General features: G+C 30.8%; 1 protein-coding gene across 4 annotated transcripts in view; it reads left to right on the top strand.

Annotated features, from left to right (window-relative positions):
• The window catches only part of LOC145976753 (glutamate receptor ionotropic, kainate 2), a 149,047-nt gene that overhangs the window by 99,880 nt on the left and 22,250 nt on the right, over window positions 1-26,917 (top strand). For all 4 annotated transcript variants that reach the window (XM_083108108.1, XM_083108111.1, XM_083108110.1 and 1 more), the window contains exons 6-10: window positions 1,889-1,942; window positions 4,586-4,753; window positions 6,182-6,334; window positions 23,650-23,853; window positions 24,573-24,776. In XM_083108108.1, coding sequence (XP_082964234.1) covers window positions 1,889-1,942; window positions 4,586-4,753; window positions 6,182-6,334; window positions 23,650-23,853; window positions 24,573-24,776 — 783 coding nt within the window. The remainder of the gene's footprint in view (window positions 1-1,888; window positions 1,943-4,585; window positions 4,754-6,181; window positions 6,335-23,649; window positions 23,854-24,572; window positions 24,777-26,917) is intronic.

Here is a 26,917-nt window from a genome sequence, read left to right as displayed (position 1 = left end):
ACATTTTTCAAAGTGCGGCCAGCAAAGAGAAGCAGATTTGAATCTCGAGGATCCACGATAATTGAATTATCGGTTGGATTAGGATTCTGTGGAGATACTCACTTTTAAAGAGCTCTTAAGAATAAATACAAATATGATAAATACTTGCGATTACATGATAATAATTAAAGGTAAAGAATATTAATTTGGAGAATATTAATGGATCTGAAATAAATAAATAAATAAATATATATATATATATATATATATATATATATTTATTTATTTATTTATTTATTTATTTATTATGAAAGATATTATGACAATGTTAAACTATAAATTATTGTAAAATCATGAGGTATAACGGCTCGAAAATATTTAATCATATATTTGCGCACAAGCCACGACGCAAATCAGCAGATCGTGAAATTAAATCATGAAAATTGTCAGCGGTAACGAAACAAATGTTGAAAATAGCTCATGCAAATCACAATCGCGTTCATGCGAAATGATAAAGGCTTCCGATGTTTTTCGCAATTCCCGACACTTTCCCGAACATTGTTGCGTGCACAGCCGACGAATAGAAAAATTTACATAATCGGACGGGTGATCAACTTGCCGGAAATGCACGCCTCGATTATTCACCATTGAAACATCCATAACGCATTTTTCAGTTTTGTCGATAATATCGTTTAAAACGGTCAAATTTACTCATTATGACATAGAATATACGCCTCGATACCTCGAGAAACCGCGACCTTTCATAATTTATGGGCGTAACAAACATAGGTACGGTAACACATAAATAATTCAGTGTTTAATTTATAATAAATTGTACCACATATAAATACAAAATAAATTTACGTCCATGTCGGGTATAATGTAATGTTTATGCAATACAATTATATGTGGCTTTCCTATAAACATTCTTAACGTGAAAGGACGTGAATTGTTAGAAACGAATTAAATTTATGCAGTGATTAATTAATGCATGCAATTAGAGCAAATTACTATAATAATTAGAGCAAATTAGAGAAGGGTTCTTCGATATAAAATTACACCGTTAAACAAAGGATCCTGAAATGAGAGTCAGAGCGCAATTGTAGACGAAAGTAAAACAATTGTACATTACAGAGAAGTAATCAAGTTTGGGGAGACGTGGGAAACTTCGTTCACAATCTTAAGGATTAAGACCGTAAATACATCGGAAGCAAGAGGGATTAGATTTCGTTCGCGTTTCCCGTTTTGTTGGTGCTCCGGAAAGCAATCTCGCTTTAGACGCAGTCGAAGCAAACCCGTTATTTGCATGTTGCGTCCCTAGTGGATTTCTAAGGATAACCCTCGACCGGTTGAGTAATCAAAAAACGTCTGCGCTTTCATGCAACGATTCTCCTATATCCTTTTAACCTTGCACGCCCGTCTCGCCCGCATCTCGCCTCGAAGAGATTTTTCCATGGGAAGATCCGCGCAAGACGTCTTTCATCTGAAGAAGATGCATCCGCGATCGATCCATATGTCTATATGGCCATGGCCTTACCGCGGGAAATGAAAAACGACGAATTATATCGGACTACAAAGGACGCAATATCAATATCTTTGGCAGCGAAATAACGCAATGCACAGTGTAATATTTCACGTATAATCTTGTAAATATTCATTTTGCAAAACAATAAAGAATCCGCACAAAACCACGTGTACATATCTATTTCTGAAATGAAAACCAACATAAAATTGTATATATATTGACATATGGACATGGACACTCGCAGTAAAATACGTTAGAAAAAGTCATTTTAATGGTATTGCATAATACATGGAACATATTGATTTCCTTTCTCTTTTTCTTTTTCATTCGAGAGTAAGATCGTAAGATATCTTTGATATGTAATCTCCTTTTTCTGTGTTATAGATATTGCAGCTACAAATGAACGACTACAGATACCACTACATGTTCACAACCTTCGTAAGTACATACATCTTCATATTTAGCTCTAATTAAAGGCGAAAGAAAAGTATTTGAGACTTTCAAATATTAAAAATGTGCAGATTAAGCTTGTAATATTTTTAGCTTGTAATAATTTAACTTTTAACTATGAGTATTAAGATTATTCTATTTCTTGTGACACAATGTAAAGACTTCATTGTTTATTCGTTGAAATTCTGATTTATAATAGGAATATAAAATATATATGAGACCGTTAATATATTTAGTGAATCGATAGATGAATCTAATTCTCGGTTCGAAATTCAATCTAGTTAATATTTAGAAATCTAATTATTGTATATTGTAATGGACGTTAAATATTAATGAATTTGGAGTATTTACTGGATATAATATTTCTCTAATTAAGCGTATTATGTATGGTCATTAACAATTTATTAAGCATGAATAGATCATAGTGGCGAACATGAACAAAGATACATTTCATTCAGCATTCATCGAGCACGCGATCGTTTAATAAATAAGAGAGGGTGCCTCCCTTCCAAATGAATACAAGTTCCTGACGAAACTATATTCTACGTTCAATATACTATTCATCATCTACATAGCCGATATAACCCCCACTCCCTTTGACTTTTCCTCTCTTTGTACACTATATGCGGCTTATTATGTATATAACTCACATTGAGATCTTAGAGAACGAACATTGATAGAGAAATTAGAAATCTTGGAGTGTATCGAGAGTCTACCCCTATATACATGTCCAGAAAGTTTGCTCGTGTCTCTGCTCTCGTCCGGCACACTAGTCTTCTTTGATAATATATGCGTCTTTTGAGTCGCGCGACTCGAATTCCAATCTGCCGTCCCAATCCGAAATTTCCGTTTTAGTGAACCTAACGACGCATACAAACCTCATGACTCTAGCGTAGCCAAAGTTAGGACGCGCAAACACGCTATACCTCTACAAGCCGTATGTACGGTTGACAGGTTGGACAGAGACGTATTCAATTATGCGTTCTTGCGTAGTGGATACATACATATGCGTGCTGTACATGCATAATCGTACACGAGAGCGCACAACGCATATTTCTCCCTCGAATGTATCTCCCTCGAATTTTGCGGCGGCAAACTCGCCTGGAATCGAATCGCTGCATGCGCTCGTTCTTGTAAATATGTTCTGATTAATTGACGGCAGATATTAATGCCTCGGGTTGTGGCGCATCTTGAAATAATCTCCAACGAATTTAATTCTATTAATTCATTTATAATTTCAGAAAGTGAGAAAAATAATTTGAATTAACAATGTGATATTTCTGATACTATTGTTCTGATACTATTCTAATATATTTAGATCAACAAGCTAACAAGCTGTTGTAATTGTATGGAGTAGTATGGAGATCCATATCGTGCACGCGTGTATAGCGTCGACCAAATATTGACTGTATTATATTCCAGTTAATTAAATAACAACGCAGACATGATACATACGCGGAACAATGTGACAGCTAGAAACAATAGAATTATTTATAGAATTAGAGAAAGCATATTATATAATATCTTATATTATTATTAATACCTTATATTATTATTAAAATAGTTTTATATTATTAAAAATTTAATAAACTATTAAAAACAAATACTTTGATTTATTGTTGAATTTTAAACAAATTATGTAATAAAAATTTCCTATAAATGCGTGATCAATTTAACGCTAATAATGATCCAAGATTATAGTTAGCAAACGATTAGTCTAAGTAAAATAATTCTCTGTAGTATTCTTCATGTATGTATTCTTACATTTTAATGTTGATTTTAAGTTAAAAGAATCTCCGCATGTAATGTCTTAAAAAAAGACCCCACTAGACGATTCGTCTAGAAAAAACATTCAAGCGTTCTGAATAAATCATTTCCACAAAGAACGTTACGCAACTTTCTCCCAGCGCGGTTACATCACGATTTGAAAAGGTAGACAAGGGATTTAAAACGAACTTTGAGAGAAGAGAGCAATATACATATAAAAGTGGCAGCGAAAGAAGAAATCGCTAGGAATGCGCGCGTGGTTTTACCTATTTCACGACCAACTTTGCTATGCAGCTGCGCAGTTGTCGGTGAACGACCACGCGGCGGAAAAGCCGCGTTATTTACTTTAACGATCTACGTCGCGGGCGCACGATGCATCACCATATAATTATAAATCATATTCGCTCTCGAGTTTCTGCAATCGAGGACCAAAGGAGGCGACTGGCATTGGTTACGCTATAACGATCGCAATCACAATGACGACCACGTAATTGCTGACACCATTACATTTTCCTTCAATTTAACCATCTTCCTGCAGCTATTTCACGAATGAGAAAAAAGAATTTAGTCTGGTTACATTTTCTTAAATATCCTTGGCTAGCATATCCTTGAGGGAGTCAAATTTCTTATTTTTAAAACTGTTCATAGCTAAATCTATAATTCTATTTGCCAAAAAAATGATCTAAACTGAATATCGAACATTAAAACTTGATATCATATTGTTAACAATATAATGAAATAACAATTGATTTAAGCATGAAAAAATCAAACTATGAAATATTACAAAATTAGGTAAATTGCAAATACAAACTGGATCTGAAATGAAATATAAAGGAATCTTTTTTCTGTTAATTTTTTTTATAGGATATAGAAACGTTCGATCTAGAAGACTTCAAATATAACAGCGTGAACATGACGGCCTTTCGCTTGGTGGATCTCGAGGAACCCAAGGTTGCCGAAGTACTCAAGCAGATGGAACGTTTTCAACCAGCTATTGGTCATGCCATCTTGAATAAAACCGGAGTCATTCAGGTTGGTGAAAATTTCAATTTTATATTCTATGCAACAAAAGAGATTAAATTCTTTTTTCCTTTACCTGATAACAAACGTAGCGCTGCAGAGACTAAAATTTTAGAGATAAAATTCACTCTGTGAACTTTGCGGACCGTATTGAACGTCACACGACAAGTCTAATTCTAAGGACACGATTGCCTTCAAGCATGTGTGCGTAGTAGAATAGATAGAAAATTGTTTTATAAAAAAAGTTATAACGCGACATTCACATAAACCTTATACGTATAAAATATTTCAAAAAGTTTTTTCATCAATGAAAACTTTTCTTCTAGTCCTTTTCTAAATTTTAAGATAGTACTAACTTATCAAAAATTTGTGATACCAAATTCCATATCTTTCAATTCACATTTTAATGACGAAAAAATATTAAAGAAATCGAAAATCAAAAAATTTTCCATTATAAAATTTGTTACACACAAGATAAAAAATACAATACAATCAACGTTACATACGTAACATTATTTGTTATCACAATATTTCATATATTTTTCAATTTCATCATACAGTGAATTTCACGCTACAAAATGGCATTGCTTCGTATTCGAATGATGGTAAAAGCTACGAGCAAATGTAGACGAGAGACTAAAAGCAGAGGGGCTGAAAAGTTGGTTGGACCGAACCGGTCAGCAGAGTCTGTGTGTCTAGTTCGAGCTTTGTCAGCCCTTCAGTAATTAAGTGAGTTTCGCCCGCGGCCAGTGCCGCAATGTCATTAACTCGGATCAATTGAGCACACCAAGCACGGCTTTCTCGCAAGGACTTCGAAGATGGTCGCCATCTGCTGAAAACGCTAAATGGACTCTTTTAATTTATAAGAATTTTCCAAAATATTAATACAAAAAATCAATAAAATTTAAAGTTTAAATTAATAATCTTTTCTAACTCTTCTTTCTCTCTCTCTCTCTTATTTTCTCTAAAATTATTTTAAAATCTTATCAAGTTTTAAATTCGAATATTTATAAAAGAAAGAAAAAGAGAGATACCATAACTTCAAAGAGATTATAAAGTTAAAAATGTATCAACTTATAATTTTAAATTTTCAAAAACAAATTCATATAATTGAAGCTTTGTAAGTAAAATCAATATTCAATATAATACGTTTAATATTGCATTTTAAAAAAGATTTTTGACGGTAAATTGAAACACACAAGAAACTCTTGCTGCACAGGCGGTAACAAGTATGAATAATAATTATATTCAAGAGACCCGTTAAACTGCGAACAGAATTGAAAATGAGTCTCGTTAAAATTTAATCGTAATCAAACTCGACCTATATTTGCACCTTGCAGTAGCCAAAACTTTGTCAACATAATAATTCTTCTGAAGCTAAAGCCTTGCACGCGAATGCACAAAGTACGAACTCTTGTCAAAAGGAAACGTATGTTTCAGGCAGAACCAGCTTTGGTGTATGATAGCGTGCAGGTTTTCGCGCACGGTTTGGCAGCTCTGGACCGCAGTCATGATTTAAGGCCAGCAAATCTGTCCTGCGAGAAGGAGGAACCTTGGGACGATGGTTTATCACTCTACAACTACATTAATGCCGTACGTACGTTCTGTGAATTTTTAAGCGAGCTGTTGGGCGAAATAGTGCAAATTGGCAATAATGCGAGTTCTCAATGCGATTATGTATATTTCGGCATAACATGTCAGCTTCTCCTCTTTAAATAAACATGAGAAGCTGTATTAGGGTAAATTTGTGTGTGTATGTGTATGAGAGAGATAGAGGGGCAGAGAGAAAAGATCCTAAAATTTAAATACATTTATATGTAAATTTTATTTCTGAAAAAAAAGAAAAAATTTTATATTATATCTTTATATCTCTCTCTTCTCTCTCTCTCTCTCTCTCTCTCTCTCTCTCTCTCTCTCTCTCTCCTCTCTCTCTCTTTATATATTATAATATTTTTATTTTTATTTTTAACAAATAATTTTTATATTTCATATTTGTTTGATGGTCAAAATATTTCTCTTTCTTACCAAAGAGGCTATTCGTATATTATATAAAAGAAAAAGAAATAAAATATATTAGAATTTTATATGTACAAAAATTTTCTTTAAGAAATGTGCTGAAAATTTATAATATATTTTTAATGTCATTAATCTGTGAATAAAGCAAAATTTAGCAATATATATGAATACAGTTTTGAAGCGTTTTTCGAAAGATAAATTCAGAAAATATAATATCGAATTCAATATCCAATTTCAATATAAAAAAATGCTACTAGTAAATATTTTCTGTAAAAAAATTGAGATTTTTTATTAAAAATATTGATATAATTGTAACACTAAAATATACACTATCAAAGAAAAACTTTATTTTATCAGAATTTTATCAGAGAGAATTTTATTAAATCAACTAAATCAAGTAAATTTATTGCACGGTTGCCTAAAATAATTAAACGAAAATATATCTTACTGTTTTCAAACATTCAATGTTATCTTACACAGGGAAGAGATATTTATCTCCCTCAAAATATAGAAAAAATAGTAGAATAAATCATTTTATCCTATGATAATTTTCATTAAGAACACGCAATTTAAAAGAATATTAAAATAGAATAAAAAAACAAACAATTCTCAGAAAGATAGATAAAGAATATATATTAATATTTATATATGTATATAATTTAATATTCATTAATTGTAATTTATTAGTTTGATTTATTAATATTCTTTTATAAAATATTACTGTCCTATAACATTTATACGTAATTCATTAAAAAACGCGATACTATAAAGTATTTTAATATCATAATTCTGTTCTTCAAGAATTTCATTCCTCCAATCACTTTTAAATTATTCGAGTAAACATAAGAACTTTAGAATAGTTTGATATAGGGATTATTAACTTATCTTTTTCAAAATACTTTTTCACAATTTTGTTAAGTTTACAAAATTAAAAATCTTTTGTTTCGTATGTGTATCTAAATGACAAAAATTTGTCTATTATAATATGTATATATATTATTCTAAATGAAATGACAACATGGGGCAAAACATGCGGCGAGACTCCATATCTGACATCATGGTCAAGTTAAAATTCTGAGAGTGTCGAGGAAAAAACGGTAAAAAACCGTGATCATCTTGGCGAGCGAGTCAAGCGCGATCTTCCTTGCTTCGCACAGATTGGTAGTCGTTCGACGATAAGCCGCAGCCGTATGGGTAGCAACGGAAGGAAAGCAACGTTGACACATGAATAATTGAACAACGTATTTAGCAAATAGCTACAGCGTCGAGAGCTACCCTCCTTTCGCGAACGGGGGGAAAGGGGTGGTAGGGAAGGTCTTCTCCTCCTTTAGCTGTCGCGCTTTCTGTCGCGCGGCGACCATCTCGAATGCACGACCGCATCGTCATACGAGAGACACGTACGTAAACTCGCTTGTACGTGCCGTTCATGAATAGATCCCAGTAGCTTTATTACCCGAGTGCAACTGAAATTGGACCTCCCTATTAGTCATCACGACGATGACGAATTAAACGGTGCTTAAATTTACGTACCGTCGTTGCCTATAAACCGAGAATATTCCGAATTTTTCGGGATTTACTATCTAGTGTTCTATTAAAACGTTTTATTTTATTTGCCTAATTTTTTAAACTGCAATTTTATAACACGAGATTTTTTTTAAATCTAAGGATTTTTTGTGCCAAGTTAAAAGAAATATTTTGTGCGTTTTGATTGAAAAGGGAAAGAGTGCAACAAGGACAATTTAAAGCTACTTTTTGTAATATATTTTGGAAAAAAAATAGCTAGAGATTATATACTAAGCTTAAATACAGAGAAATTAAAATACCGATTTTTTCCCTTTTTATTTCACATTGATTAAAAAAAAAGTTAACAAAAAGTATAGCAATTGTAACAAATTGTATCAATGTAAATGATCTTCTCTAACATATAATGTTGGATTATTCTCCAGAAGAGAAATAGTATCATATAAAACTCAATATGAAAATCTTTCCCTTAGAGATGTTAAGGTTTCAATTATATTAAAAACTATGATACCAACTTGTTATTAAAAAATTTTTCGTTGCATGGAATTTGTGTAATTAATAAGATCAATATAATAATTTGCTATATTAAGGAATTATTACTAAATACTTGCACCACAATATCTACCTATGTAATAATATGTTTCATGTAAACAATATTAACTAGAGTGCTGAGTACACACCACGCAATGACATTTTGACGAGTAGATGCAATAAACTCCGAAAGCATTTTCATTAGCGATTATTACCAGACAGCATTCAATTTCATCACGCAGAGATATTAATTAAATCAATGTCAATTTTATTCATATTTATCATCGCTATCAACGAAATATGTTAAAAATAGGCCATTTTTTATTCAACGGCAGAATCTAAATTAATCATTGGAAATTGTTGAAATCTTTTAGAAACAGAAAATAACAATTATTTATCCATTATATCCGATGGAAAATCAAAATTTATTATTAATTGTTGAAATAGTTATATAAAGTGTTTTCTTATAAGCCTTGTATTCTCGTGATATATCTTTAAAGTAAAATCAATTACAATTATTTATATTTCGAAAGTGAATAATACGTAGTTAATAAATGTAGCTAACAATTGTTTTTTTTATTTACACAATGTTTGTATGTTGTACGTACAGAGGAATCCGAAAGAAAAATATTTGCTATTTACACTTTTTAGTCCTTATCTGACAAGTTCTTTGCTTGAAGTACTTTGAGAAGTAAAAGGAAAAAAGAAAAAAGTAAGAGAGAGGTGATCAAGGACAGAGTTGCCAGATGGAGGACGCGACTTGTATAATATATATATTACCGCGCGTCAATGAAAGGCAATATATTTAAAAATGATTTAACTAGCAACATTTAATTTAGCCGATACAAATAATGCAATATTCTCTTCGCTTTACGATGTCACATGTCAATCCGAATCGTCAGCTCATGTGCGACTCTTTTATTAACTGTTGTTTTAATTGACGGTTTGTGAGGAAGGAGGAATCACTCTTCTTCTATCGTTACCTAATCGATATTTTCATCAAAATCCTATAACTTTTATCTGAAACATTTGTTTCTGAAACCTTATGATTTCCATATTTGTTAAAATAAAATAGAACTCCTGTATATTATATGAATAAAAAAATCATATTCTCTCTACATTTACTACTACTCTTTAAATACATAAATGTGCAATTAATTTTATTTTAAAGATATATTAAAGAAAACACTTCATATAACTAATTTTCAGCAATCATTAATAAATTTCGATTTTCATAATTTCCTTTAGACCTGCTGGATAAATAATTTCTTTATTTTCTTATATTCTGTTTCGGAAAGATTCCATAAGCAATTTTTAATTTTAAATGCTTAATTTAGATTTCACCATTAAGCCAAAAATAAGCTATTTAATAAAATTAAAATAAAATTAAAATAGATTATTTTTAATATTTTTCTTTCTTTTCTAATAAAACATTATCTCTCGCAAAAAGCATCTCAAACGCGATATATTAAACTCAGCATTGGGAATTTTAACGTGAAAAAGAATTTACAAATGTCGACAAGCGGAAATATAACTACGTAGATACATACACGTTGTAGCTCTCACAGAAACTGATAAGTTTACAATGATAACTTCCTGCGCATTATTCTTGGAACGTTCCCTACCACGTGGTATTATAAAGTTTTCCTTTTTTCGCGAAGAAAATTGAGAGCGCATAGAAAAGTTTGGGTCGACTCGCTGGAATAATCGAAGATGTCGTGAAGAAAAAGAGGTGGAAGAGAGAGAAGATGGTGAGTCGTGACAATTTTTTGAAACTTGCTCGTCACAAGACTTTTCATTTTAACAGTATATTGTCGTTGATCACCGCTATACGACGGAGATGTAATATGTGGTACATAAGAGCCGTCGCGTTCTCGGACGTCGTTTTGTCTCGCGGGACAATCTTTTTATTATCCGAACGCGCTGCATCCCGTTTAAATCGCGGAACGTTATCGGGCAATAGAAAAATGTCTGTAGCCTCGAATGAAGAAAAAGAAAGAGAGAGAGAAAGAGAGAAAGAGAGAAAAAGAACGAGAAAAGTTTGCCACAGAAATTATAAAAGTTCCCGATAAGTCTGCTCGCTCCATTCCTTTCACGTAGCATCCACTCGTTCGTAAATATCAACGCTCTTTCTCGTCTCGTGATACTTTTCGAAACGTCACTGCACCCAGTATCTATCGATTTTATTGACGTTTCTTTCATGTTAAATCCGAAATAAATAACACACCACAAAAGAAGAAATATACATATACATGTAATATCGTGTGCGAGTTAAATATCGGGGTTACATTCCGCGTACGCGGTTAGATTCCGCGAGACGACAAATTGGCAGTTTCGACGTGACTGTATTTTATTAATAGAATAATCATGTTCTTGTCATGTCATCTCTCCTAAATCATTATGATATAAATAAATATCTAGTAAATTATCGATATCATATGTGATTCATCTTGATTAATTTTACATGAATAATGACCAACTTAATATTTTAAATCCGTATTACTATCCTAGCATTTAAATTAAACAAGAAGCTACTGACAATCGCTATAAAATTAATAATATTTTTGTAACAAAAGAGCTAACTATATCGTTGGTATAAATTCTTTACTCTGTTTAGCAACTCTTTTTTTGCACAATATATACATATGAATGATTCTCAAAGTGTGTAGTGAAATTTCTATATATAATATATGTATTTATTTAATTATTTCAATTGCAGGAACTATACTAGGATATACATATAATAAATAAATAATATAGGCCTATGAATAAATTAAGTAAATTAATTAATAAATATTTAAACATCATTTAAAATATCAACTTCTTGCTAGAATAATTGGTAATTATTTACATTACCGGATACCTCGCCGTATATGGTGTCAGAAAATTACTTTTAATCACTAAACATTTTTGGTAAATGTTTACTTTAGGTTACATAGCTCGAAAAATTTTTATTTTCACATATGTTGTAGAGGATACATTCCTAAGTAATACACCGTTTGAATTTTGCGGCGGTCTCTTTTCGTTTCTGAGATATGCGATTTCGAAATTTTATACTTGTATCATCTTTTCGTTACATTCTAAATATGTTTATATTTTTCTGTTTACATTTACCGAGGTCATCTTTCTGAATAACTTTCAAAAGGTTTTAGCCGTTTGTTATTTATTAAATAGTTATTAACAAAAAAAGTTTCATGAATAGATTATAATTTTACCACATCATGCATGTTTAAGAAGAAATATAGGTAATTATGCATAAAAAGGACCCAACAATTTAAATTTATATAGAATTTAATACAATTTAATACAATTAAAAAATATCACAAATGTATGTGTACACACACGCGCGCGCGCGCGCGCGCGGAGGGGGGCTGCAAGAGGGGCCTTCGGCCCCCCTCCCGCAACCACCCCGCCGGTAGGCAAGGTCGCTTTACAATTTACAGCATATATCCATTGTGATTGAACTCTTAGCAATGCGTTCCCTACCGGCAGGGTGGTTGCGGGAGGGGGGACCGAAAGCCCCCCTTGCACCCCCCGCGCGCGCGCGTGTGTGTGTGTACACATACATTTGTAATATTTTTTAATTGTATTAAATTGTATTAAATTCTATATAAATTTAAAATGTTGGGCCCTTTTTATGCATAATTACCTATATTTCTTCTTAAACATGCATGATGTGGTAAAATTATAATCTATTCATGAAACTTTTTTTGTTAATAACTATTTAATAAATAACAAACGGCTAAAATCTTTTGAAAGTTATTCAGAAAGATAACCTCGGTAAATGTAAACAGAAAAATATAAACATATTTAGAATGTAACGAAAAGATGATACAAGTAAGCATAAAGTGTCAAAATCGCATATCTCAGGAACGAAGAGAGACCGCCGCAAAATTCAAACGGTGTTTTACTCAGGAATGTATCCTCTATAACATATGCAAAAATAAAAATTTTTCGAGCTGTGTAACCTAAAGTAAACATTTATCACATTTTTCATTAAATATCTCAAAAACTATAACAGATCGCCAAATAAAACACAGAATTAAAAATCAAAATTAATCAACATCCTTACCTCTGTAAAGGTTAAGATGTCCGTTATCGGTGAGGTGTCCGTTAATGTAAATAATTACCAAATTCTTTTTTTAATATAAACTTATGAAAATAAAAAAAATTCTACTTTTTTTATGCATAAAATATCTATTATAATAATATATTATTGTGAAGCAGTTTATAAAATATTACTATCCATATAAAAGTATTAATTAATACGAGAATATTTTATTATAGATATTTTAAGTATATTAAAATAAAATCCAGAATATTGTATATACATATATGTTACACTAATGTAATTTATGTTATACTAATATAATTTAAAAATTTAGAATGAGAGAGAGAGAGAGAGACAGAGGGAGGGAGGGAGAGGGAGAGGTAGAGAGAATCGTTTTTGAGAAAATGAAAAAAGGTCAAATAATATATAATATGATCTGAATATAAATGATATATATATAAATGATGTATATAATACAGTCTAAATATAAATGATAAATATAAATGATAAATAATTTATAAATTACTTACCGCATATTGTTGCTCCATACGCTGCCCAGTGCTTTTTCATACTTGCTTTTCTTCTCCTTTGTCATTTCTTTGTTGCACTCACATTCACTCCCGAAAACAAGATTAATTAAGATTAGTTATATACGCAACGATCGTGAGACACTTTACACGGCACTCCCGATCGCGTAATAATTACAATTAAAAGTATCAATTATAATTATCATAGCGAATTATGCTTCAATACTAGTCGCGATTGCGTTTTATTGTTAGAAAATTTGACGATATACGAAGTATTTCGAACCTTACTTCTCGAATGTTACCGTGCGAATGATATCAAGGCTGTGACATATAAACACAGCGCGTCGTACGCCGCCAAGGCCGAACGTGTTATTGTTCATTCATTGCTGAAATATTTAACGTACTTTAACATATACACGGAATATTAAAGTGTATATGAGTGTTTTATATTATATAGATTAATTAAATAATATTTATTAAAGTATTGATGTATAACTTTTCATTATATTAATTCCATTTATGATTCGATTGTTTTACTGTGCGTTTTGAGAATCTAAATTATATTTAAATAATTATTACTTTAATGATATTTATAGAATTAAATATAATTCAACCGCAAAGCTTTATCTCGTTCTATTTTTCAATTATTTAAATATAATTTAGATTCTCAAAACGCACAATAAAACAATCGAATCATAAATCGAAGTAATTAACATAATGAAAAGCTTCGTGATACATCAATTCTTTAACAAATATTATTTAATTAATCTATATAATATAAAACACTCATATACACTTTAATATTCCGTGTATATGTTAAAGTACGTTAAATATTTCAGCAATGAATGAACAATAACACGTTCGGCCTTGGCGGTGTACGACGCGCTGTGTTTATATGTCAGCCTTGATATCATTCGCACGGTAACATTCGAGAAGTAAGGTTCGAAATACTTCGTATATCGTCAAATTTTCTAACAATAAAACGCAATCGCGACTAGTATTGAAGCATAATTCGCTATGATAATTATAATTAATACTTTTAATTGTAATTATTACGCGATCGGGAGTGCCGTGTAAAGTGTCTCACGATCGTTGCGTATATAACTAACCTTAATTAATCTTGTTTTCGGGAGTGAATGTGAGTGCAACAAAGAAATGACAAAGGAGAAGAAAAGCAAGTATGAAAAAGCACTGGGCAGCGTATGGAGCAACAATATGCGGTAAGTAATTTATAAATTATTTATCATTTATATTTATCATTTATATTTAGACTGTATTATATACATCATTTATATATATATATCATTTATATTCAGATCATATTATATATTATTTGACCTTTTTTCATTTTCTCAAAAACGATTCTCTCTACCTCTCCCTCTCCCTCCCTCCCTCTGTCTCTCTCTCTCTCTCTCATTCTAAATTTTTAAATTATATTAGTATAACATAAATTACATTAGTGTAACATATATGTATATACAATATTCTGGATTTTATTTTAATATACTTAAAATATCTATAATAAAATATTCTCGTATTAATTAATACTTTTATATGGATAGTAATATTTTATAAACTGCTTCACAATAATATATTATTATAATAGATATTTTATGCATAAAAAAAGTAGAATTTTTTTTATTTTCATAAGTTTATATTAAAAAAAGAATTTGGTAATTATTTACATTAACGGACACCTCACCGATAACGGACATCTTAACCTTTACAGAGGTAAGGATGTTAATTAATTTTGATTTTTAATTCTGTGTTTTATTTGGCGATCTGTTATAGTTTTTGAGATATTTAATGAAAAATGTGATAAATGTTTACTTTAGGTTACACAGCTCGAAAAATTTTTATTTTTGCATATGTTATAGAGGATACATTCCTGAGTAAAACACCGTTTGAATTTTGCGGCGGTCTCTCTTCGTTCCTGAGATATGCGATTTTGACATTTTATGCTTACTTGTATCATCTTTTCGTTACATTCTAAATATGTTTATATTTTTCTGTTTACATTTACCGAGGTTATCTTTCTGAATAACTTTCAAAAGATTTTAGCCGTTTGTTATTTATTAAATAGTTATTAACAAAAAAAGTTTAGCCGTTTGTTATTTATTAAATAGTTATTAACAAAAAAAGTTTCATGAATAGATTATAATTTTACCACATCATGCATGTTTAAGAAGAAATATAGGTAATTATGCATAAAAAGGGCCCAACATTTTAAATTTATATAGAATTTAATACAATTTAATACAATTAAAAAATATTACAAATGTATGTGTACACACACACACGCGCGCGCGCGGGGGGTGCAAGAGGGGCTTTCGGTCCCCCCTCCCGCAACCACCCCGCCGGTAGGGAACGCATTGCTAAGAGTTCAATCACAATGGATATATGCTGTAAATTGTAAAGCGACCTTGCCTACCGGCGGGGTGTTTGCGGGAGGGGGGCCGAAGGCCCCTCCTGCAGCCCCCCCCCGCGCGCGCGTGTGTGTGTGTACACATACATTTGTAATATTTTTTAATTGTATTAAATTGTATTAAATTCTATATAAATTTAAAATGTTGGGCCCTTTTTATGCATAATTACCTATATTTCTTCTTAAACATGCATGATGTGGTAAAATTATAATCTATTCATGAAACTTTTTTTGTTAATAACTATTTAATAAATAACAAACGGCTAAAATCTTTTGAAAGTTATTCAGAAAGATAACCTCGGTAAATGTAAACAGAAAAATATAAACATATTTAGAATGTAACGAAAAGATGATACAAGTAAGCATAAAATTTCAAAATCGCATATCTCAGGAACGAAGAGAGATCGCCGTAAAATTCAAACGGTGTTTTACTCAGGAATGTATCCTCTATAACATATGTAAAAATAAAAATTTTTCGAGCTGTGTAACCTAAAGTAAACATTTATCACATTTTTCATTAAATATCTCAAAAACTATAACAGATCGCCAAATAAAACACAGAAATAAAAATCAAAATTAATCAACATCCTTACCTCTGTAAAGGTTAAGATGTCCGTTATCGGTGAGGTGTCCGTTAATGTAAATAATTACCAAATTCTTTTTTTAATATAAACTTATGAAAATAAAAAAAATTCTACTTTTTTTATGCATAAAATATCTATTATAATAATATATTATTGTGAAGCAGTTTATAAAATATTACTATCCATATAAAAGTATTAATTAATACGAGAATATTTTATTATAGATATTTTAAGTATATTAAAATAAAATCCAGAATATTGTATATACATATATGTTACACTAATGTAATTTATGTTATACTAATATAATTTAAAAATTTAGAATGAGAGAGAGAGAGAGAGACAGAGGGAGGGAGGGAGAGGGAGAGGTAGAGAGAATCGTTTTTGAGAAAATGAAAAAAGGTCAAATAATATATAATATGATCTGAATATAAATGATATATATATATAAATGATGTATATAATACAGTCTAAATATAAATGATAAATATAAATGATAAATAATTTATAAATTACTTACCGCATATTGTTGCTCCATACGCTGCCCAGTGCTTTTTCATACTTGCTTTTCTTCTCCTTTGTCATTTCTTTGTTGCACTCACATTCACTCCCGAAAACAAGATTAATTAAGGTTAGTTATATACGCAACGATCGTGAGACACTTTACACGGCACTCCCGATCGCGTAATAATTACAATTAAAAGTATTAATTATAATTATCATAGCGAATTATGCTTCAATACTAGTCGCGATTGCGTTTTATTGTTAGAAAATTTGACGATATACGAAGTATTTCGAACCTTACTTCTCGAATGTTACCGTGCGAATGATATCAAGGCTGACATATAAACACAGCGCGTCGTACACCGCCAAGGCCGAACGTGTTATTGTTCATTCATTGCTGAAATATTTAACGTACTTTAACATATACACGGAATATTAAAGTGTATATGAGTGTTTTATATTATATAGATTAATTAAATAATATTTGTTAAAGAATTGATGTATCACGAAGCTTTTCATTATGTTAATTACTTCGATTTATGATTCGATTGTTTTATTGTGCGTTTTGAGAATCTAAATTATATTTAAATAATTGAAAAATAGAACGAGATAAAGCTTTGCGGTTGAATTATATTTAATTCTATAAATATCATTAAAGTAATAATTATTTAAATATAATTTAGATTCTCAAAACGCACAGTAAAACAATCGAATCATAAATGGAATTAATATAATGAAAAGTTATACATCAATACTTTAATAAATATTATTTAATTAATCTATATAATATAAAACACTCATATACACTTTAATATTCCGTGTATATGTTAAAGTACGTTAAATATTTCAGCAATGAATGAACAATAACACGTTCGGCCTTGGCGGCGTACGACGCGCTGTGTTTATATGTCACAGCCTTGATATCATTCGCACGGTAACATTCGAGAAGTAAGGTTCGAAATACTTCGTATATCGTCAAATTTTCTAACAATAAAACGCAATCGCGACTAGTATTGAAGCATAATTCGCTATGATAATTATAATTAATACTTTTAATTGTAATTATTACGCGATCGGGAGTGCCGTGTAAAGTGTCTCACGATCGTTGCGTATATAACTAACCTTAATTAATCTTGTTTTCGGGAGTGAATGTGAGTGCAACGAAGAAATGACAAAGGAGAAGAAAAGCAAGTATGAAAAAGCACTGGGCAGCGTATGGAGCAACAATATGCGGTAAGTAATTTATAAATTATTTATCATTTATATTCAGACTATATTATATACATCATTTATATATATATATATATATATATATATATATATATATATATATATATATATAAAATTTATATTCAGATTATATTATATATTGCTTGACCTTTTTTCATTTTCTCAATAACGATTCTCTCTCCCTCTCCCTCCCTCCCTCCCTCCCTCCCTCCCTCTCTCTCTCTCTCTCTCTCTCTCACATTCTAAATTATCTAAATTATCTAAATTATTTAAATTTTTAAATTATATTAGTATAACATAAATTACATTAGTGTAACATATATGTATTTAAAATATTCTGGATTGTATTTTAATATACTTAAAACATCTATAATAAAATGTTCTAGTATTAATAATTAAGAAGATAGTAAGGCTCTAATTGTAAATATACAAATATTAAAATATTAAATGCGATAAGAGCCAAACGCGGGTGATCGTGCGACAGTTTCACAGAAAAATAATTTTTCTGTGAAACTGATATTTGTGCGCGAGGCACGGATTTATCTTGGTTAACCAAGTAAAATTTTATAATCTCAATTCGAGATTCTTATAATACCTCTCTAACCCCCCAAAGAAGTTATAGGCGAGAAAAATAACAGGCCGAAAGTCGCTGAATCGCTGTTCTAGTATTAATTAATACTTTTATACAGATAGTAATATTTTATAAACTGCTTCATATGATAATATATTATTATAATAGATATTTTATGTATAAAAAATTAGAATTTTTTTATTTCGATAAGTTTATATTCAAAAAAGAACTTAGTAATTATTTACATTAACGGATTAAATGTATATGGTGTTAAAAAATTACGTTTTAATCACTAAATCTTTTTTGTTAATATCTCAAAAATAATAAGAGATTGCCAAATAAAACAAAGAGAAAAATTAATCAGCATCCCCACACCTACAACATATGTAAAGGTCAAGATCATTGGCGAAGTTAATGCGAATAATTACCGAATATTTTATTAAATATCGCAAATGCCATTTAATCGATGGGAAAAATTATTATGCCACGAAATGTAAAAAGTAAAAGTTTAAAAACCATGTAAAAAGTTTAAAAACACTGATATATGTATATGTTGTCATGCATTTATGATAATATGCGTATACTGTGTGTGTGTGTGTGTGTGTGTGTGTGTATGTGTATGTGTATGTGTGTGTGTATGTATGTATATATTATTAATTGGATTATAATTTTTATAAGCTCTACAGTTTATGCTTGGAAACCGCAAATCTTACACCGCTTAAGCAATCCGAGCTGAGCGCTGAAAGCTAAAACCCATTGCAAAAACGGCAAGATTAATGCACCGCGCCAAGTATAGGCGGTTTTTGCGGCTTTTGCCTATTCAGGTAAAAGGTGAAGGATATATACGCGTAAATATACACAGAGAGGCAAATGCGCGTGAATAAGAAATAACTAACCAGTTCAAAATATGAAATAATTAATCAGTCATTATAAAATATGTAAAATATATAAAATCTTATAAATATGTAAAAGCTTGTAAAAATGACGCTACACATGTACATGAATATTACATCACTTTTAATAGAATTCGTTTCAAATAATAGTAGAAATAGAAGTCGTTTCAAATAAATTCTCTTTATTCCACATATAGTATTTCCACCTGAAATAAATTATATTTTGTAAAATTGTTAAATACATTAAATAATAATATTTTATTCTGTTTGTAATGTAATAATATCATATAAAATTTTATATTATTATTTTTATATTATATTAGTATTATATTTATATTAGTTTTATATTATTTTTAAAATTATCGATTTATGTATATATTATTGAATACAATTTGAATTGTTTGATATAATTAATTAATATAAAAATTATATGAAATATATATTTTAATTTAACATATTTTTTAACTTACTATAATTTTATTTCTCTTGAGATTTATTTAATTCTACGCGAGTTTCAATTTGAAAATATCGAATTAATAAAGACTTATAAATTATATAAAATTTAATTAATTAATACGTAAAAATCAATATATAAACTGTATATTTTAATTTGACATGTTTTTTTAATTTATTATAACTTTATTTCTCTTTAGATTTATTTAATTCTACGCAAATTTTATTTTAAAATAATGAAAATATTGAATATGGATTAAAGCTTATAAATTATGTAAAGTTTATTCTTTTGAGAAAAAGACACTTATTCTACTGATCTGTATAACTTACTATATCTGAATAACTTATCGATTCAATTTTATTGATGAAACAATGCGACAGTTTTGATTAATAATTAAGTTCATGGTATTTCATGGTATGTTTAATATTACATATAATAAAATTGAATATAGCTTTCCTTACCTCATAATAGCGATAGCAACAATGTCTTATAATATGCTTTCGTTACAATCTTTAGATAAGTAAATTTACAAACAGCGCAGCGGTGTTTCTATTACGCTCTAGAATGCTTGCAAATTGGTATCTGTTTTAGCCGCAAACGGGAATATAATTTACTATTATTGTATATATAGATGCGAAAAGGCGAAGTTGCGGGTATATAAACCAATCCGAGCAATATATATGTGTAGGTCCGAATAAATATATAACATAAATTGAATAACACAACATACGCAACTTACATGAAAATATAATAGCTGTGCCATAAATTTCAATTTGAAATAACAAAGCAAACAACTATTTTTAAATAAAGGCGATAATGAAAAATCTCAATTTATAATATAGGGATTGATTCTTTATGAAAAATTTCTTATTTTTTGCTTTTACAAATAATATCGTTCTCTAGAAAAGTGGAATTATTGTAAAGGACCTTGTATTAACGGATTTAAAAGTTTATACTTAACTATTTTATATAAATATAAAATAACACACATTGTTTAATGCAAATTAATATAAATTGATATTGTTAAATATTAAAAATATTGTACCAAACATTGTTCCAACCAGTAAATGTTTCATATTTGCAAAGGATTAATATATATATACATTATATTAAAAATATATCAAAATTTATGATAACATATGATTTACTACTTTTCAATTGAATTTCAAAATTATATTTTATATACAATTTTAATATATTTTCTCTCATTGAAAAGTAGATTCATTTTCGCTTTTTTTCTCTTTCTCTATATATCAGTTTCTAAAAACAACTAAATAATATTTTACGATCTAACAAAACTAAAAGGAATCTTACAATAAACAAATTAATATACTTCGCATTAATCCTTTATAAATGCCACACGCAATTTTGATCTTCTTTCCTCTTTTTTTTTGAAACTAAATCCCTACAGCAACATGTTTCTGCAAAATATTCCGAGCTGCGTATTTTATTGCATAAAACGCAAGCGTAGCGATGTTATACGCGTTATATATCGTGTCACACATAGACGCAATTAACGTGCGTATACGTCAGGCGAGTGTCGACTATCGTAAATACATGCGATACGATGCACCACCGACCGGTCACTTCCGGTACGCTTTACTACCATTTGTTTCACGTGCATTGGCATATTTTTGACTGGCGCGAGTACTGACGGTCGTTGACGTCGATGTTGACGAGATATGGTGGAGATTTATCGATCCACATGATGAAGATTTATCGATCCATGTGGCCGGCGCGATCGCAATAACGCCGCTGAAAAGAAATTCAGGTTCGCTGAAATCATTGCTGAAATTCTCGCCAGCTGTCTGGATTTATAAAAGACGATTGCTATGCGAGATAATTTGATATACGCTTCATAGAGCTTTGTAAATATACGTTATCGAAATAACTGCACGTAGCATGGACGAGCAAAAATCGTCGCACTTCTGTACGTCGGCCTTCGTTAAATCATGTTAACAGGTACCAATCCATAAATTCGTAAAAATTCATACCTCCGATCCGCAATGCACTTTTTATTATGGTCCAAATATAGTTTCAAGCAGTGTAACAACTTTTCGAAGCCAAAATAATTTTTTCAAATCGCTACTAATATGTTTTAGACAATTAGAGACATGGAGAAAAAAGAGATAAAGAGTAAAAAATATTTTTAATAATAATATTTTATACTTGTGTATAAAAAAACATACATATGCTCTTTTTTAAATATTATTTTTAACAATAATCTTTTATTTTTATAAGTATTATATAAAAAAAATATAAAAATTTGTAAGCGACAATTAAAATATTTCTTTTCATATTTGTCTTTATTTTTATTGCAGTGAGTTAAGCAATATATGAACGGAACTGATTCAAATTCTCAATGCAGATGCAATATAAATTATCATATAAATCTTGTATAGTAAACCCATTCGTGTTCTCACATTCCGTATCATTATCATCCTCGAATGAATCCAAATTCAAGTGGAATAAAATAAGAGGAGTATTTAAAATATAACTGTACAACCGTATGTCAGCCCGGCCACAAAATATTCAAAAAATTCCTCGTGTATTACTGAACGATAAAATCCAAACAAACATTTCGTTGAATAAAATCACAAAACACATGAGTAATGTTAATTCTTCAATCATTAATTACAGCTTCGATCATTAATTAATAAAACCTTTGAGTAACGAAATAATTAAACAGTCAAAATTATTTCGTTTGAAGAATGTTTACGCGAGGGAATACTCATACATAGAATTTATCCTATGGATAATTCCTCACATAGAATTTATCCTATGGATATTGGAATTCTAACATAGATTAAATGGTTGAGTTTAGAAAGGAGCTCCATTTCGGATGGAATATTCCACCAAGCTCAGCGACGGATATACACTAAAAAAGAGATGTAAATCAAATAAACTATGCGGAGACCACCGGTAGACCGCAAACGGTAATTAATGCGAAAAATTTCGCCGGTTGCATGCAGACCGGAAATGTAGGCCGTCAGCAATGAATCGTGCGCACGTGTGTGCGTATCTCTGAGTTACTAGACACGGAGGAAAAATAAATTTAACGGGCATCAGACGCATGTGATTTAACGAACGGCGAATCCGGCTGCATTCGTCATTAAACAAGTATAAGCGCAATGTTGCGAGAAATCATATGAGAATTTTATTTTTTTTTTCCGATTCTCGCGTTTCATTCAATATCGGCTTGGACGGGGTATTTTTGCGCGACGTTATGTTTCATTACTTCGAGATATTGTTATCATGTGGAAGGCCACTATTTACATAAAAATGCAATTTTCAACACATCCTACCTATATTTAAATAAAGAGATATAAAGCCTCGAAGAATTATACAGCTAAGCTACATGCATTTTCATGAAAGCAAAGTTAATCGTGCCATGCTCTTTACCTAGGAAAGCTTAGATTTTATTCGTATCAATAATTAAAATATTTATAATGTGCAAAATATAAAATGATACGAATGAAAAATATATTGTTATTTTATTTTAATTGTTATTAATTTAATTTAATTTTATTTTATATGTTAATTATATATGACGCGCATAAAAGAATAACAATTTAGGCTTATGCGAGTGTTTCTGTTGCAGGCAGGCTTACACGGATTAACCGGACATATCGAATTCAATGAAGGAAAGAGAACCAATTTTAAGCTTGATCTTTTGAAACTGAAGAAGGAGGAGCTCGTTAAAGTCGGCGAATGGAAATCCGGGTCCGGCATTAATGTTACGGATCTGGACGCCTTTTATGAGACCACAGCGACCAACATTACGCTCGTAGTGATGACGAGAGAGGTAATGACACCTTGTGCCCAAATTAGCGTTTGTGGCCCTATGCACGTTCAAATTAATCATTAAGCAGGGTACTGCACGAACATTGATTACGCGGTGATATGAAAGCTCCTCTAAACGGGCTTGGGTAAATTTGTTATGTCACGAGGAGATGAGATATTCATATTTAAGCGAGATAGCAACAGCTTGAGCGCATATTTCAAAATGATTCCTAGTAATCTATAAATCGTAAAACCATGTTAAATCATTCCGATAATTTTTTTGGATTTACACATTAAATATTGATCAAAAAATCGCTTATATTAAATAATAGGTGCTACAAATTTCAACTTTTTATCTTATTATGGCAAATGAATAAATAATACGAAAATTTGACATTATATTATTTTTTAAGAAAAAATTTAAAGGCGTTTTAAGCGTATTAAAGGAATATCGTGAAATCGCGAACTATCAAGGAAGGATCTTAGTTATTGAAGAGAAGTTTTTACGTCATCGTGTATTCTCGGGGAAATGAAAAATTCATGGTTGGCATCGGAAAAAAGAAATGTTTGAGGGACAAGATCAGAATGCCATATATTCGCATTGAACGGCGGCTTTTTCCGCACCTTTGATACGGCTTTCTCGCGCGGAAATAAGGGCTTTTAAGGATTGCCCCTGCACCGCTGCTTCTGTCACGATGAGCACGATTCTACAATCTATCAATACGATCCAATCTTTCGCAGGAAAGACCCTACGTCATGGTAAAGGAAGACAAGAATTTGACTGGCAACGCGAGGTTCGAGGGCTTCTGCATCGATCTGCTCAAGTGGATTGCCGGTCAGGTCGGCTTCCAATACGCGATCAAATTGGTGCCGGATCACATGTATGGGGCGTACGATCCTGAGACGAAAGAGTGGAATGGTATCGTGCGCGAGCTCATGGAGAAGGTAAGATATCAAATACGTAAATCCTATTTCCTTTTCCGCGACAATTCGAGATAATTCAATATAGCAAGAAATGAAATAAGATAGCCGAGAAATAATTTAATACGCCAAATTAGGACAAAAGTCAGCTGCTATATCATCAACATTACGAGAATTGGAAAAAAACTCGATAAATGTTATATTAAAAATAAGATAAAAATTAATCAAGATATATGCGATTAATTCAACTACTACGTCGAATTTAAATAGTTTATTGCAATCCTTCATGTGTCTCCAAACATTGAAAACAATGAATAATTAAATAACATTTTCCAAATTTTGATAAAATAGTTTACATGACAGAAATCGATGATTGTCTCAACACTGAAAATGAAGATAGCATATTTATAACATCGGCTTCATTGTCGAAATTAATTTGTTCCGCAAAGGGTTAATGTTGTTGGGCGAATTACAACGGTATATTAGGAGAAACATATCGAGGAGAAAGAGTGGGGAAATGCGACCCAAAGGGTCGATTTTATGTGTGAAGCAAAGTAAATTTCCGCGGGCGTTTCGCAATAAATCCATCCCGCTAGGAATTTCATTACGCCTGTAGTCGGATACAAGAATTACCTAGATTAACTGTTTCTTCCATAACAGAACAGAGAGGATACTCGATATTTCGATTCATAGATCAAACCACAGATGTTACCTCCCTCTCCCGTTATTTGAATTGTAAAATCGTGCAGTTATTAAAATCAAAGTTTGATGTATGCACATCCGAGCATCTTTCGGATTTAATTTGCGTCACCGATCCATTATTGTCTGCATGATCGAGTAGACGCGCACGCGATGTTCGCATAATATCTACTACAAATTGAAACTACGATTAATCATTGCAAAATTACAATTATTAAACGGGACATTTAGGACATTAAATGAACGATGTATTAAAATTTCAGCAGTTGTATCTTCCATTTTTAATTATTAGAGATTTAAGAGAATATTCAAATGTCGGTAGAAATATTTTATATAATCGAATTCACTCAAAGTTTGGGATCTCTCATGCAAAACTACTGACAAAACATCCCATTGAGATAATGAGGCGGAAACGTCAATGGTGCAAACTTGCAATTGAAATATCAATTCGAAGCAATATGTTGTCCTATAAAATATTGTCAACTTTACATTACAATTGTATAAGTGATCAAACAAAATAATCAAAATAAAAGGAAATTTGAAATAAAAATCCCGATATTTTTTAACAACACAAAAATTCTTTTTCAAGTTTTTATTATAGCTCTAACTTTTCACGATCGCGTATCCGGAAGAAGGTAAATGTTGTCTTTTCGTTATCACGAGAGAAGCTCTCTATTCGCATTGTGTTTTCTCGCGATCGTATTCCACGCAGTCGTTACTAGCGAGAAGGAGAGAAGATACGTGTGCGCATCTCGAACGAAAAATTGAAAATGTTACAGCTGAACGTTAATGCATCGGGTAAAGGAAACTTCTGAAAAAGGAATAAGTTCTTATTGGATTTCTGGTTTCAATCGTTGAATCATCGATGAAAACACAGGAGCGCGATATACCAGCCAAACGACGGACATACGCATGTGTAAAAGCCAGATTGTATTCGCGATAAAATCGCGCGCAGTTCAATATCGCTACGTAAAAATATCACAGAATCGAATGCGAAAAAAAGAGATATACATAAGGCTTTATAATATTGAAAATACTGACGACTTTGACAATTTGTACGTTAGTACATAGGCATACAATGCAATATTGAATTCAAAAAAGAGACTCCGTTAATGGCCATTTGAAAAATTGATATCTGCAATAATATTTTAATCATTGATGCAAAGCGAATGGATACAGGCAATGATCTAAATGTTTCACTATTGCCGGAATTTTTTTTCGTACGCTTTATACGTGATTATATCACACATATGTTGCATGACTGACATATGTTGTATGATTGACATGTACATGCTTAAACTGATCTGACATGCGTCTCTCTATCCGTGATAAAACTTCTATCTATGTACAATAAAAAATTCAGGTATTTTTTATCAAATTGATAATCTCGATATACCATATCGCATATATATTTATAGGATTCTAAGGAGCTCTTAACATTTTATCACCGAATCTATATTGTTCGT

The sequence above is a fragment of the Camponotus vicinus genome, unplaced genomic scaffold, assembly GCF_025532165.1.
Source record: "Camponotus vicinus isolate PSW18456_S1 unplaced genomic scaffold, iyCamVici1.0 SCAF_9, whole genome shotgun sequence".
NCBI lineage: Eukaryota > Metazoa > Arthropoda > Insecta > Hymenoptera > Formicidae > Camponotus > Camponotus vicinus.
Note: the sequence above shows the minus strand (reverse complement) of the source record. Positions and strands in the feature narration are given on the sequence as shown.